We start from the raw sequence: 16,528 nt of genomic DNA, 5'->3' as shown, positions 1-16,528 counted from the left end.
GAGAGAAAAAGAGCGAGTGAGTAGGCGCGATGATGACAGCTGTAAGGGAAGTAAAGAGAGCGAGTGAAGGGTCAACAGTACGAGAGGAACGAAGAAATATGGCTTTTACACAAAGAAGTGTATGACACATACAGAATAAGGTGGGGCTAAGGGACGAACTACGCCAGCCAGTTGTGCAAAATCAATACCGCAATCCTTGTTTTTGATTGTATAAAAAAAAAATCCTCCACGATTATTCTTGGAAGAGATAGTTGGGCTGCTTTATGCTCATCATTCTTTCTTACTTTTTTCCTCTAACAGTATCATTTCCGGATAAAATTCGATGAAAATATATTCGTACAAATCGCTTTTTTAATTACAATGTTTTTACTAGGCCAAGCCAAAAGTTTCTTACTTGCATTTACAAATTATTTTAAATTTTACTCTTTGCCTGCTTTGTTTCTAATGCATTTTGTAGTTAAGATTTAATTTCTGAAAATTAAGAAAATACAATAAATCAATCTAAAAACAATAAAATATCATTAAAAGTCTGCTATTAAACTAAAATGGCTGTATGTCACCACGTGATGAGGGAGAAATAGGGTTTGGTGGGGTGCGAGTTTGGGAATTCTATATTTATGTAATTATTTTTTAATTTGCTTTGTTGATGATAAATTTACTCACAGGCATTTATTATTTACGATTAAAATGTAAGACAAATAAATGTAATGTTCGTATTTCGAATTAACAAATTTATTGCCCTATAAGAATAAATTCTAAAAGAACCTCGCACGATAATCTAAGAATAATATGAGGAATTCTTAAATCGACTATTGAACCTGCTAGGCTTTGTTCAAAATTGTAATGAAACTTCCATAAAAATACACTAAGCAACATTCTTTACTAGATACAATGAATAAGCAAAAATATCTTCTTCGTTTTTTCTTTCTTTCTTTGCTTTTATTTTATTTTAAATATTAAAAAATGTCTTGAATACATGGCTGAAATATACATTGAAATAATTATAATTAATTAGTATCTTATCTATTAATCTAGTAAAATCTCTCGAAAGTCATTAGTTTCCATATTTTACGCTATTTTTCATTAACGAACAATCCTACTTTTCATTTTACTAGATTAATCCTAATAATTCCAGATTCAACTAAGAAAGTATAAAAATTAAAAATTAAATATATTTGTGCAAGAGCTATATGCAACAAACGGTAAAGCTCACATTTTGAAAAATTCTTTCCCCGTAAGAGAGAAGGAGTGGCAAAAAGTTATGTAACGAGTAATGTAACTAACTTCTGATATCGAAACAAAACCAGAGCCTTGCTCGGTCTCATTCCGCCTCTCGACTTCGGAAGGATTGCCCCTGCAGGGATACGGAGAAAGCGTCTCCTTTTCGTTTCTGACCCTCGGCACGGATACGGACGGATCGGCAGAGATTATCAACGACGACGACGACGAGGTCGATAACGATGATTCTTCTTCCTTTCTCTCGAAGTTTCCACTCAGACGCGGTTCAAGTGGTCGAAGAGGAGGACACGAGCTTGGCTCGACAGAACAACAGGTAGGTCTCAGCAACAAGCCCGCAGACGGACTCGCGAGATTCGGAAACCTCCAGGAGTTACTTCCTGTTGTGACTCCGAAATCCAAGCTACCACTTCCAAAGAGAATTTCCTCCCGGGTTCCGTGGAGCGACAATGGGCGACGCTTCTCATACGATTGCTGTTGCTGCTGTTGACTGTCCTATTTAATAAAAGCAACGCAAACTGTTAATTGTTTATAAAAAAAAAAAAAAAAATGTACATATGCATGTCAAAGTTGGGAAAATTGGTAACAAAGTAATGGAACGACGCTTATAAATTTAATTGATTATTAGTATATAGTTTATCGTTGGATTTATTTTGCCAATATTTTTTTATTTTTGTTTTCGTAAGAAATTTTGAAATAAAACAAAAATGTTATATAACTATTTCAATTATTAAAGAAGCTATTATGTATATATATATATATATATATATATATACATTCAATGTAAAGGAAAAGATTTTTTTTCTAAAATTAGCATCAGTTTCTTTTAATAATATTTTTAACGTCTAAACGTAATGTTTACTTAAACGAATTAAATGATTGTGTAAATAAGTATTCGATCCTAAATGTAAAAATGTCATTAAAGAAGATCTTAAAATTTAGTACTGGTTACAATCATAAAACAACAACAAAATAATTAACATCTTCAATTTAATTACAAATTTTACTTGAATATAAAATTTTTAATGCTAATAACAATGGATATTTACATTAATTGATTATTGTTAAATAAATAAGATTTTTTTAATAAGTTATGTATAATCAATGTTAAAATGAAATCGGAAACTACGCAACGATATCGTTTGAACAAAATCATTTACTATAACAATACATTATTATAATGAGAGTTTTGCATGAAAACAAGGGTGAATAATGTTCACAGGAGAAAGTACAGCGTTAATAAAAGGGGAGAGGCGTTATTTTGGATGCTTTGAGTCACTATCTATACGCGGAATATTAAACTGAATAGTAATGTATCATGAGGTTTGTTGACCGTAATGCTCATTACAACCTTAGACGATGATGAACAATGAAAAATCCAATTTCACTTGCACAACTAAAGACGTTCGGAATTTCCTGTAGTAGTTTTATTTATCTATTCTATTATCTATCCCCTATACATTTAATGAAGATATAGTATATATTGATAAATATATGCTGTTGTAACAAACATCTTATTCAAATTAAAAACGCTTTAAAACATTTATTTATATAATTTCGAATAACTTCTTTATAGGGATAATTTTTATATTTGGCATTTAATATTTAAAAGTATTAAAAATTGTAAATATATTCCCTTATTCTAAGCAACCGAATAACACAAGCTAAAAGTTTTTCTCCTAATAATATGTAAATATATAATAAATTATTGGTATTAGATTTAAAAGATCGAAGCTACGATTATTTATTTATAATTTATTTCTTATCGGCATTTATTCACTATAATTGCAGACGAAGTAATTAATTCTTTTTACACGATACGCACAATGCAATACAAAATGGAGGCATAATTCTTAAGAATAGAAATTAATTACAAAGAAGATAAGAATATGCTTATAGAAGTAAGTTTTAAGAGAAACGTATACTTAGCCCATATTATTAATCGTTTATATACAGAAGAAATTATTTTACATAGTTCTGTGCATTCTTACATTTACAACTATACTTCAATACTATATGAAATTCTAGCGTGCAACTTTCTCTTATCCACGGATTTACGCTTTTTTATTTAGAAGACCTTTCGTGATAAGGTACGAACAAACAAATGAACCAAAAGCATATTTGTATTTATATATAACTCGACACAACAATTTTTAATTTTACTCATGCATTAACGATTATTTTAAAGATGAATTTAATATATCCTTGTAACTTTCTGACACCAATGTTATCTATAAATATTCGTTGTATATATTTATATTAAACTAATATTCTTCAGTAATTGTTATTTAAAATTTACTAATTTTATTTCTATTTTATTTCTATCACAATAAGATTACTATTTTTATTAGGTATAAATAGTTATCTATAGGAGTAATGGATATTTTAAATTCATATAACATAAATAATTTGCTTCTCTCATTCACACAATATCAACTAATATGCTCTGTAGGAAAATGTAATCACTTTTATATCTTGAACTTTCCATACTATAAATCAAGGTAATTATTTGGATTTTCCTTTTTTCTAATTAATACAGCACAGATTATGACGACTAGCTTCCTCAGACATTCTACCTGTGTATCTGTGAATCTGTGTATATTATTGCGCTTACACATTACTTTTTATCAATTTACATACAGCCTCCTAAAAATGTGACATTTATATAATTGCTATGGATTAATCATTAAAAAAAATAATAAGAAATCCTCTTTAATATTATTGCTAATATTAGTTTCACCTATACGTAAAATATTTCAAATAAATATATGATCTTAAAAAACTGAATTTTCGTGTACATTATTAATTAATTTTGTTGTTCTAATATATTTCTTCTTTTTTTTTCTCCAATAACTATTATAGATCCTTTCATTGCATTTGAAATTGAATATAAAAAAATACTAAATATAAGGATAGCGAATTCTATCATCAATAACTAATTATTGAATTAATATTAGTATTAATACACAAGCGCGTGCGCGTTTAAAATATTTAAAATACAATAACACATATGAAGGATACTTAATGTAGTAATATTATTAATTATATTATAAAAGAAAGAGTAAAATATTCAAATTGCTTGAAAAAGAAATGATTGCAGCATAATGAAAAAGGAAATATGGCAAGTTGAGAACGTACATGATAAGATGGACGTGTTTGTTTTAAAAATTAATTTATAAACAGCGATCCGATATAAATAATAGATTTGTGGTTGACACAGGAGATATTACAGCACTCCTATATTATTTTGCGGCACCCCCGCCACCCATAAATTAACTGTTCCACGCAATTCTACTTAACCGTTAAACTCACCGCTTCGAAATTGGAAGAACCGAATGAATGAGTGCACCAATGACGTATGCATATGTACGTAATAGATTCCCAAGCCTCATTCGTCGCTTCGTTAAAATCTATTGCGTAAATGCACTTCTATGCGCAAAGGCAAGAAGAAATAAGAGGGACTTTTTTTTACAATATAATCATTTTTTAATGCTCTTATTAAATAGCTTAAAGCGTTATTATTGATATCTTTTACAACGCATTAAAATGCATAATTATAAATTGCTCTTTTTTCATTACGAGTATTTTGGAGAAATCAGGACAAATATAAGATTTTTCTTTTATAAACAAAAAATTATACTGCTATATTAAAAGTATGCGGATTTTACTGACAAAGGTAACGCTGTAGAGGTAAATATATATAGGAACATCCTGCACTGCGTAAAATGCTATGCGTCTCGTAATATCTCGAAGAAAGCGGAACACACTACGAAACCATTGATTCCTGTATAATTTACATCCTTATACAAAAATATACTGTTATAAAAGATACTAGAATTATAAAAACGATTTTATCTAGATTTATAAAATAATGACTAGTTATGTCATTACGATTTATATAAATAATTTGCGGATGAAAAAAATATGATTAATTTTTCATTTATTTGGAAAAATATATGAGAGAGAGAATCATTCTATTTTTTTAAATAATAATTTAAGTATGGTTTTTAACAATTTTGAATAAAATTTTGCATAACAGTTAGACGAAACATAATCTTTCTCGTTAATAAACTTAATTTATCGCATCAAGATTTATTAATTTTAGCATCAAATGTTTATTAAAATCCTAACTAAAGATAATACAATTACTAACAAAGACGATTAAATAATTAATTTATTTTTATGCTTACTAATAAACATAATATATTTTATAGCTCTTAATTAAAAATCCAAGTTCAGATTTGTAATGTACTGATTATCGGAAGTTTTAGTTTTTGTATAATAAACGATAAAAATTTATATGAAGTGCAATATTGATTGATTTAAAATATTTTATCTTATATCATTTACAAATAAGCGCATGTAAATTTAAAGCCATTCGTACAGTAAAACCCGCATGAATGAAACAATTTTCAATTTAAATGCGCGAAAAAATTTGTTTCGCAGATCAATAATTTAATAAATTTATTAAATATCTCATGTTATTGTAATATAAGAGTATTTTTAATAGATTAATTTTATTTAGTAATAGTTACATTTATTATCTCTTTAATATTATGTTTATTCAATTTATGTTATGCACCATATCAGTCACTTGTATTAATTGTCTTTTATAAAAATGACCCTTTCTATTCCGAATTGATAGCGTAATGAGCTCAATAATGAAAAAAAAAATTAACTGAAATTATTAAAATATTATCGAATATAACCATTATTATCGAATAATGGTACAGTTCAATCAAACAATTTAATACAGACGCACACACGCACGCACGCACGCATGCAAAGGAACGACATATTATTTGCAGAAAAAAAATATCGAAAAATATATTACTTGAAGAATGAAACGATCGAGTTGCGAAACACTTTATAAATTATTATCGTACTAGTAATTTACATTACCTTCGTCGTGTATCTCGGGATCGTCGTTTTTCTGAGTTTAGCCGACTTTTTTTCACTGCTGTCTTTAAGTTCTGTTTCAATTTTTTTTTCTTTCATTTCATCAACATCCACAATCTGAATATCCTCTACTCTCTCGAAGTTTTTTTCATCGTATTTAATCTCATATTCATGAATTTGAGAATTTCTCGTCTGCATTGTTAAACGTAGTTGGTTTTTTTTCGTCTTGGCAAGCTTACTGTCTACCGCCAAAGATTTACGATTGATGAACGAAAATTGCCTTCCACTGGGAAGTGGAATCATTGTACTCGTACCTTGAAAATCTCGCTCACTCGGCATCCTAATCGTTTTCTTACTATTTAATTATTATCATTTATTAATTAAATAATGAATATATTAATTTGTTACTTGATGCTACGTATGCTCACCATTGCAATCAAATATTGCATTGGAATTATGAAATGTTGATAATTATTCACTTCACACTCTTTATAATGAAAATATTTTTTTTTAATTTAATTTGGTTAATAATTTACTGCGCACAATTATCGATTATTATAACGTGTCTCGCGTCGTATCACGTTTCCCTTCATCCCCCTCTTTCTCTCACTTTATCTCCCACTTTACCATAACACTTTCTCTCTCTCTCTCTCTCTCTCTCTATATATATATATATATATATATATATATATGTATCTACTATCTACCAGTTTACCCGTCTGTCTATCTATCTTCCTCTCTCTTTATTGATTTTCATACGCTAACAATTTCAATGTTTAAAGTACGAACAGATATTTCTTATAATTCCTCTTTAATAAACATTTGGCACAAAAGACCCGTTGATCAATCGCATTTCAGATGGTTTATAACGGAAATCCCACTTTTGTTGTAATCCTGACACATGTGTTCTCCATTAGCCCGTCATCTTCTCAAATCCTGTTTTTCTTGAACCCACTTTCAATATCCCCTTCTGCCCCTACCAATTACTTAACGATTATCACTGCACATTTAAAGATGCTTTGGCACTCGCGCTTCGAGATACGCACTCGAGAGCATTCAGCAGGGGTTGAGGGTAAAAGGGGGTGAGCCAAACTCGGCCAAGGGAAGACCTAGTAGCGGGAGTCACGGCGGCGATGTTCGGTCGACTCTCCCGGCTTCGAGACGGAGACCGGAAGCAGCCACGGCTGAGATAAAGCCTTAAGTGGGATGAACGTGTGGGCAGCTCGAGATGGAGGACGCGGAAGCCCCTTTGGTTGGAGAATCGGTTGGACGTGCGCCTGAGCCGCGGAGGCGGCCGCCTACGGATGCCAGGCCCCGCGGAACTTTCGACTGGGCTCAATGGCGAGAGGCAGTCAAGGCAACCCAGGAGTCCGCAGCATGGGAGTAACGGCGGCTCCGCAGCGCCGTCAGAGTGCGTCGCACAACGACAGCTGAGCGGCTCTGGACGCGCAGGCGTCGAAGCAAAGATTTTTAAAAGCTTCCCCTTCGGCTCGTCTTTGCACCCCTTGACATTAAGGGTGCGCGTGTCCAAGGCTGCTCTTGTATAACTATGTGCATCCCCCAGGATAAGGCTGAGACACCACCGCTACTTTTTGACACTGCGAATTTCGAAGATTCATTAGACATCCTAGATGTGCATCTAACGCTTCTTTTTTTTTTTTATAACCGAGCTTACCCCTCTGACACTAAAGATCAGGAAGAATTTGTTCACTTGCTCATAGCTCCGACCCGATTATTTACCACGAATTTCATCTCCGTACCATCTCCAACCAAGCTCATTTTGCTCACTTTGCTCCTTTTGCTCGCTTTGCTCACTTGTAATACTAAAAGTGCTTCTAATTGAGATTATAGTCTGCACTTGATCGTTTTAAACGCGACAACTTCTTTGCTAAGAGCCTTTGACTTTTAGCGTTAATATCATTCGCTTTTTGCAAATAACTTTACTTTTATATAGAAAATAATTTCAAAATGCTTATGCCCATTTGCAATAATATATTTTAACGATTAATATATTCTCATTGGTTACCTCCTTTCTTAATCAAGTATTATTCTTTTGATTTACTTTATCATGTATCAAAGCAATACAAACATACTGCTTTAGGTTAAGATGCACCGACATTTAAAGAAATAAAAATCCTTAAAAAATATTCACAGGCAAAGAATACTGTCAGACTTCGACATTTATAGAAATCCTTATAAAAAGTTCGCACTATTTGTCACGTGATGTGAGCGTCCTTGAAAAGTTGCGCGACTGGAAGAAAGCGAGATAATCTTCTGTCTGTACTTTCTAAAAATAGCATTGGTACATCTACACTTATAGAGGCGCTTGTTCGGTTGCGAATCTTTTACTGCTCACTTTAAAATTCTTTTTTCAAATTAATATTTTATATTGATATATAAGAGTGGAGACCGTCATCTTACCGCAAAACTGCGTTAATAATCAATTCATTTATTTATTAGCAACAGCACTTGACGCCCGTCACCCACGCAAGCTTCCGCAAATTCAAACTGCATTCGCACCCGTGAGCAGCTTTTCACTGTTTCGCAACGCTTACACACTACTACACTACTTGCATCCGTGAGCATCTTCTTTGTTTTTTTTTTTTTGTTTGTTTTAAAACAATATGTAGTAAAGTAAGCACACTGTATGCGTTTACTTATTTGTATTTATTGTCACAATTAAAGTTATTTCACCTTTCCAAATATAATATTAATAACACTACATAGATATTTTATTAAATATTAAATTGTCAAGTTTGATTTAAGAAAGTACGATGCCCGCGAGCAAAACTTGTACTGAAAATTTTTACTCTACATAAACTACATTTTTTTTCATGCTCGGGTATTCGCAAACAATTTGTTTAATTAATCATGATTGAATTAACGATGAAAGAAGTTGTCAGATCGTATTAAATATTTTTAGAACAGCAGAAAGATTTAATGATTGAGTATATGAGTAAATACCGAAATTTGTCGATAAATTTAAATACTACACGTAGAGAAAAAAACAGTACGTGCAGAAAAAACTAGGAATGTGAGTAACTGTTAATCAAGTGAACGTACTCAGTGGGTTAGACCAGCACAAAAATGAATAAGAGAAAAATGTAATAAATAACTGAGCTGGATAAGCCTTACTACTTTACACAATATTGCAATGAATGAATCATCCAATTTTAATTTTTTTTTCTTTTCCTTTATTAAACCACTTCGTAAATAGAAGTCCAAAAAGTCTTGTGTAATGATCTAAAGTATTTATAATAAATACACGGTAACTTGATATTAAAAACTAAATAGATATTCGGTGATTGTAATTGTTATAATGTCAACATAAATTTTGTCCAATAATATAAAGCACTTGAGTAAATAAAATTCATAAATATCCGATAATTTTATTTAAGTCTCCATTATATTTTATAAAAAATATCATTTACTTCTTTAATAAAAATACAGATCGTATAACCTAGAAGCTCCACGCTAACTTACCAATTTAAATAATGCATCACATTTTATATCGTCACCCTAACTTTCCCTTTGATTCATTCGTAATAAATTCGTCTAAGTGTTTAAAACTAAGTTATTGAAATACAAAGCTAAATTAATATATTATCTATTTAAGAATTTTATTTAATTATTTATTTATCTTTATGCTTCTTTATCAAAATATTTATTAATAATACATAACGTAGCATCTATTGATATTACGAAATATCTGAACTTAAGACTGCATCATTAATAAATACCGTTCGTTTTTACTTCTCAGCTTTAAATTTGATTCGATTTCGCTAATTGAATGCCGTTAAGGTCAACGATACTGAAATGCAAGAGTGCACCTGTTTCTCGCTTTATTATCACTTCTTCGTCTATTAAATTGAGACAAATTCGAATATAATATTAAATGAATTGATGAGTTTGAAATCTTTTTAATCTATCCGAATTAGTTATAATAACTTTTATAATACTAAAGTATCTCACTATCTGGAATAAAATATGTATTTTTCATTTATTTAATTAATTGATTATAATTAATTTTTTATGGTGTTTTATTTACTATTTATTTTTATATCAATAAATACGCGATATTGTTATCAATATTTTTAAAATCCGACGTTCAATTTAATTTTCTATTTACAATTTAATTTTCATAGTTTTAAAACTTTAATTAGGCCTAAAATCTAACTTTTTAAAACTGCATAATGTATTGAGATTTGTTACAAAAGGAATAAAATATTACTTATAATTTTCATAAAATTTTGTGTTACTAAAAATGCTACTTGAGTATATGTAAGCTAAAATTCATATTTCTAAATAATGAAAACCAATTAAGTTTCTATTCTTTAATTTTATTTTATAGTTACCGTATCGGAATCGCATTATTATGCAACATCGACACTCTATACTTGCGTAGTGACCAAAAACAGAAAAAGGATCGATTACGAGTCTTTGCTTCATAATAAATTCTCTTATCGTAAAGTGGATATATATATATATATATATATATATATATATATACGGATACGTCGTATGTCGACTACACTACGATCTTGTAGTCAATATGCTTCTCTCAATAATTTGTGCTCTTCGCACATTCTGCTATTTAATATGACAAACTTATAGTGTGTAGACGAATTCGTTTCCTTTTTATCTTTCCTATGGGCTAAAATTATATTTTGACTTTACAGAGAGAAGAAACGAAGTGATGAACCGTCAACATCATGGTTATGTTTTGGAACTATAATAAGCGTGGCCCCTTATAATGAAAAAGAAAAATAAGAAGCAAAAGGACATAATTCACATCGCATAAAACTTAACTGCGAATATATAGAACTTCTAAAAGAACTTATTGTTTTTTCGAAAATACACTTAAAACGAAAACGGTAAGGAAATAATTGATATTTACAAGGTGCACTTCGTTTATTTATTTAAAATTCGACCCAATTTTAGTATCTCGCGACGTATTTGAAAATTATAAAATCCTTAAACAGTTAAATGGTCCAACAAATACAATCACCAGAAATTCGTATTCTTCGTTTCGTCTCGAATTTCCATAACTCATTCATTACCTTTAGTTTTTGAGTAGGCGAAGCCACAATAAAATAATGCACAATCTGCAAACTCGCCGCAGCAAGTGGAATCTCGTTGCTGCACGAAAATGTGCACACCTTCAATACACTTATAGAGTTCGCGTATGAGCGCATGTGCACACCCATACGTGTTTGTTGGGATGCCCGATATTGCAGAGAAAGCGAAGAACGCACACACGGAACTAGAGCGACCACCTCTGCTGATATTCACACTTGATCGGATTTTTAGTTTTCGAGAATTAGAGCGATTACTGACTATGGAATAAAGAGTCGACGAGAATTAAGAAGTGGGCAACTACTTTTATAACTGATTGCTGAAAATCGATATGATCCGTTATTACTACTTAATTGGTCATTTCTTTATCTGCGCAACTTTTGACTACCTGAGCCATCTTTTCATTTAAAAGTAAATAACTGTAATTACACAATTATTTTTAAAGTAGGTGATTATTTATGAATGTCTTTATTTCCTCACATTGATGAGATAATTATGATTATTGTCATTATTAAATGAGATTTTAATATCTTTTTGAAAGCGTATTATCTCGGATAATTTTACGAAGAATACAATATTCTATTTAAAATACAAGTAATTATAGATGATTCTTTGCAAAAGTGTAACGGTATATCAGTTTTTTATAAATTAAAAAATTATTCTTATACATTAAATAAGAAGCTGCACAAAATAAAATTATAATACAAAATACTAGCAAGAAAAATGGCTAATCAAATAATCATAATTGCCTGCTTTTTCCGTGATAGATTATGTTTACAAAATCAGTAACTTTACATTAGTTACTTTCTTCTTCAAAGCATATATGCAAAGAAAACTATATCGGACACAATTTTAATTGTTGTATGACATTATGTCCTCTATTGGCAATACAATACTTTTAAAAGAAAAATTAAAAATTGTATTAAATAAGGATATTCGTCATAAACTATAAGCAACGTAATGTAATATTTGAAAAAATGTACATGGAATAATTTCAGATTACTATAATGTTTAAAGAAGTTATACATGCTTTTTGCGTTTTTTGTTCTCAAAAATATATTATACATCTATTATAAAGCATATGCGTAATAAATTTACAAACGTAAAGGGCCAATGTCATACAGCAAAACATAAAAATTTATCTATAAATAAAAAATTAATTCTGATTAATTCTTGTGAATATAATTGTTCACATCAATTTATCGATCCTTTATTGCTAATTCTTTGCAGGAATAAAAAAGAATTGCACCGATACGGAAATTCAAAAATTAAATGATACATCGAATTTCGAAAGAAACTGTAAGCTAATAGTATAATTTTATTTTATTTATATCGAAATTTTATTTTAATCCCTTGCTCTGTCTCTCTACTCCTCGTATTGGATTCGCTAGTGTGCGTGTTGTCTAGCAAAGCTTGAATGTTCTGATCAATAAACGCGCTTGACTCTCTCCTTTTCACTCTCTTTCGCCCTTGTCTATAGGACTCAACTGAATTTGCTTCATGTTCATTTTTCCTTTAGTCTTTCTGTATCTACTACCCGTAAAACCTGATTTTTCGTTTTCAATCAATTTCCGTCTAAAGATGATTGCGCTTACATATATTTATTATATAAATTCTATCAATCCTTGTAAGGTGATTAATCCAACAGAAATCAAAATTCTATTACGGAAGAAATTTTGTTATTCCTCTATTAATTTGATTTTTTCTAACTTATACAATATTATCAACCGAAAATTTATCAAAATATATTAATCTAAAAACTAAAAAAATTCCTTTCCTAGCATTATATAAGACTGTTAAAACTGAAGGTAAAATAATTTCAACCAAAATTTTAAATTGAAAATTTCCAAATAATCAAGAATTTAAACATATCCATCCAGAAAATTTTTAAACTTTAAAAAAAAATGAAGAGTTTTATTGATATTAGTACAAGACATAAAATTCAACGTTTATTAAATATTTCAAATATTTTGGTGTTTCATTATTATAAAATTTTCTGTAAATGATAAATGATATTTTTTATCGCTCTTATAATATTACTAGTTATTCATATTTATAAATTTTATTTTCATTAGTTGATGCAATTATATTTATATAACAATTACCTGAAATCAAGTTATATTGTGATATTCTATTGTATTATTTCTAATCTAAACGACATTCAAATAATAAATTTATTTATCTATAATTTTATATATATGATTATTTAAACTTTGAAAAATGGACTTTTTTAAACTTGTTAAAAAATAATAAAGTGTAATTGAAAGTATGCAATATTTATATATAATATATAATATATAATATTTTTTTATCAAATTGCTGTTGTATAAAACCATATTATTAGTTTCATTATTCTTTTATTTACTAAGCTTACATTCTGTTTAATTATTATTTCCATCGAAAAATTAATTTCAAGAAGAATTTCAATTTGCTATAATAATCTTTGCAACTGAAAAATGTAATTTATTATATAACATTTTCTTTAACTTTTTACTCTTATAAGAAAAGTAATGATTATTGAATGATTATTTAAATATTACTTAAAAAAATAATAATAATAACAAATGTATAGATAAAAATTTATTTTTAGTTATTTAATATACCCTTCTTTAAAATTCTTGGAAATCAAATAAATTAATTATAAAGAAACAGCAAACTTACAAGTGGTAGTCGATTTCGATTTTTATTTCGCCAAGCATTTAATCGAGATGATGGATCTCCAGGAGGAATTTTTACTACGACATTGGAACAATCGGGTAGTCTTGGGGGTAAGCTTTGAATACTGTATAATATGGAAAAATAATTATTATTTCGATAGATTAATTTTCATTATTTTAAGCCGAATAATCATTTAACTTACCTTGAATCCGATGAAAGCAACGTATGATTGATTTCAAGTAATTTTGATTGCTCACATTGTCTTATAACACTGTCTGCTAATTCAATACCTATAATATAAATTGATTTGTCAACTATATAATTAACAGAAAATTATTTAATAAGCATTGCAACACACTTTACACAATTTATTATTTAAAATAAAATATTTATATTCTATTCAATGAAAATTTTAATAAAAGTTCAATAATCGTTTAATAAAAGTCATTAAAATTGATTTTCTATGCGAATAGAAAACTATATGTTTTATTATTGCTATTAACTGTTGGTGTAATAATTTTAAAAATTTACAAGATTATTTTTCTTCCTTCTATTATTCTACATAATATTCTTAATGGTTTTTGTTTCTATTAATAGGAAAAGCGTACGTGATAAAGCAACTTTTATTTTAACTATTAGTACGATGAAAAAATTTGAATTTTTTTTATTTACATAAAATAAAAGAAAATAATTATTTAATTACATTTACAGTTTATAGTGATCCTTTTGGTATTTCAATTTATACAGAGTTTATTAAATTTTAAATGTAATATACTAATATTATTTAGTTATACTTTTGTAATACGTTTAAGACAAAACGCTTCTTAATCTTTATAATCGTGTGAATTGAAAAGCACACAATAGCATTTGATTTAAATAAATACAGATATTCGAAAATTAAAGATGTCAAATATAATTACTAAGTAAAGTTGCTCTCTGACTTTGCTAACATTCAATTTTCTAACTCTCTCCCTCCTTTCTCTATATTTTCCTTAAGTTCTATAGATACCTTCCCCTGACATCCTTTCATCTTTATCTCGGGCTTTCTCCAGATCTTTCTCTTACTACAAGTGACGTTTCTTATAATATGGCATGCGCCATCATAGAAGTACCCAATCTACGAGTTATTTATTCTTATTTAGATCATAATAAAATATAATATACATAACACATATATAATTCCTCAATTAAGTTCTTTTATGACTCAGCTTGAAACTTATTAATAACGAGAATAAATTAATTTAATGTACATCTTACTTTTTATATTTACAATATGTAGTGGGATAATTTTATTTCATTATAATCATTCATTATAATCTGAAATCTATAATAAATGAGATAACAAGCAATAAATATAAATTTTAATGTAATAAATATAATAATAAGCGATTTAAAATAGCAAAAACTAAAATAGTAATTTGAATTTTAACGTAGTGTATGTATAAGTATAACTGTATAAATAAGTATATTTCTAATATATATCTGAGAAACTGCATATATTAAAAGTAAATAGTAAGGACTATGATATGGTCTTATGCTTTATGACTTTAATGACTATCTTCTTTAGTTAAATAAGAAGAGTTGCAGTATTATGAATAGGCTTAATTTTTTTTTCTGCATTTTAGTGGCACAATTAAGTTGAAGATCATAATTAAGATAATTAAGAGAAGAATGGTAAGCAAGTGTGATATTCATTGCACTTTGTCTATACTTTTAAAATCGTTTCTATGCTAAAAGTTCTGAAACAATATGAAAATTACTTAAAAATTAAAAACTTTGAAATAATTTTATAACTTATTGGCCAGCATTAATATTAAAAAATATTTCCTACAAAATGCATCACTTCTAGGTGAATAATGAGTAAAAGGCAAGTTACCTCTTTCATAATTCTTCTGTATAAGGGCGAGGTTATGATTGAGATCGGCTGAATCTTCGGTGTTAAACAAATCGGAAGCCAATTGCTCCTGTACGAGTATCGTCTCCTGCGTGAGCTCTCGAACTTTATCAAGAAGCTCTTCATAATTGGATACTGGAAGAGTCATCGCTCGAAATTTCTTTCTTCAATTTTGTAACCTCCATCCACTTACGCCTCACTCTGGATCGAATCTCCATTCGACCTTGCTACTGCAATGTTAAAAATAAATAAATACTCTCCTTATTTTAGTTTAAAAAGTATTATACTCCTATGCGTATTTTGCAATGTCGGTAAATGGTATTTAAATATTTTCGTTCTCTTTGCACGCGATGGAATTGTAAAATAGCTATAAACTAAATGTATACGCGAAGGATATATTTATAAATAGACTTGAGTAAAAAAAAAAAACCAAAAGTTACTTAAATGCAGAGGACAAATTACACACAAAAACGATGTTTGAACCTTTTGAGTATGAAAAAATAGACAAAGCACGAGTAAAAAAAGATTTTAAAAAAACTGTTAGTATTATCGTAGATCTTTGCTTAAAGATTATATGTCAAAAAACAGGAGTGATGGCTGAAGGGCTGTTGCGTGAGAACAAATCCAAAGTTAGAGTAACTAAGATGGATACGTATAAATTAAAAATCCACAACGCTTGTGTATACTTCTACTCGTGTCCTCCCCTTGGACTTGCCGACGAAACACCCATGTTACGTTTTTATACCCATGACACAATGAAAAATC

The 16,528-nt window shown here is 29.0% G+C and overlaps 1 protein-coding gene across 1 annotated transcript in view; it reads right to left on the bottom strand.

The window, feature by feature from the left end:
* The window catches only part of LOC105364598 (uncharacterized), a 27,419-nt gene extending 11,468 nt beyond the window's left edge, over window positions 1-15,951 (bottom strand). Inside the window, exons 1-4 of the mRNA XM_011502578.1 lie at window positions 15,746-15,951; window positions 14,072-14,159; window positions 13,873-13,993; window positions 1,285-1,731 (exon numbers count right to left, since the gene is read on the bottom strand). Of these exons, the coding sequence (XP_011500880.1) occupies window positions 1,285-1,731; window positions 13,873-13,993; window positions 14,072-14,159; window positions 15,746-15,911 (822 nt within the window). The 5' untranslated portion in view covers window positions 15,912-15,951. The remainder of the gene's footprint in view (window positions 1-1,284; window positions 1,732-13,872; window positions 13,994-14,071; window positions 14,160-15,745) is intronic.
* Between the last annotated feature and the right edge of the window lie 577 nt (window positions 15,952-16,528).

Source organism: Ceratosolen solmsi, unplaced genomic scaffold, assembly GCF_000503995.2.
Source record: "Ceratosolen solmsi marchali unplaced genomic scaffold, CerSol_1.0 scaffold39, whole genome shotgun sequence".
Taxonomy (NCBI): domain Eukaryota; kingdom Metazoa; phylum Arthropoda; class Insecta; order Hymenoptera; family Agaonidae; genus Ceratosolen; species Ceratosolen solmsi.
Note: the sequence above shows the minus strand (reverse complement) of the source record. Positions and strands in the feature narration are given on the sequence as shown.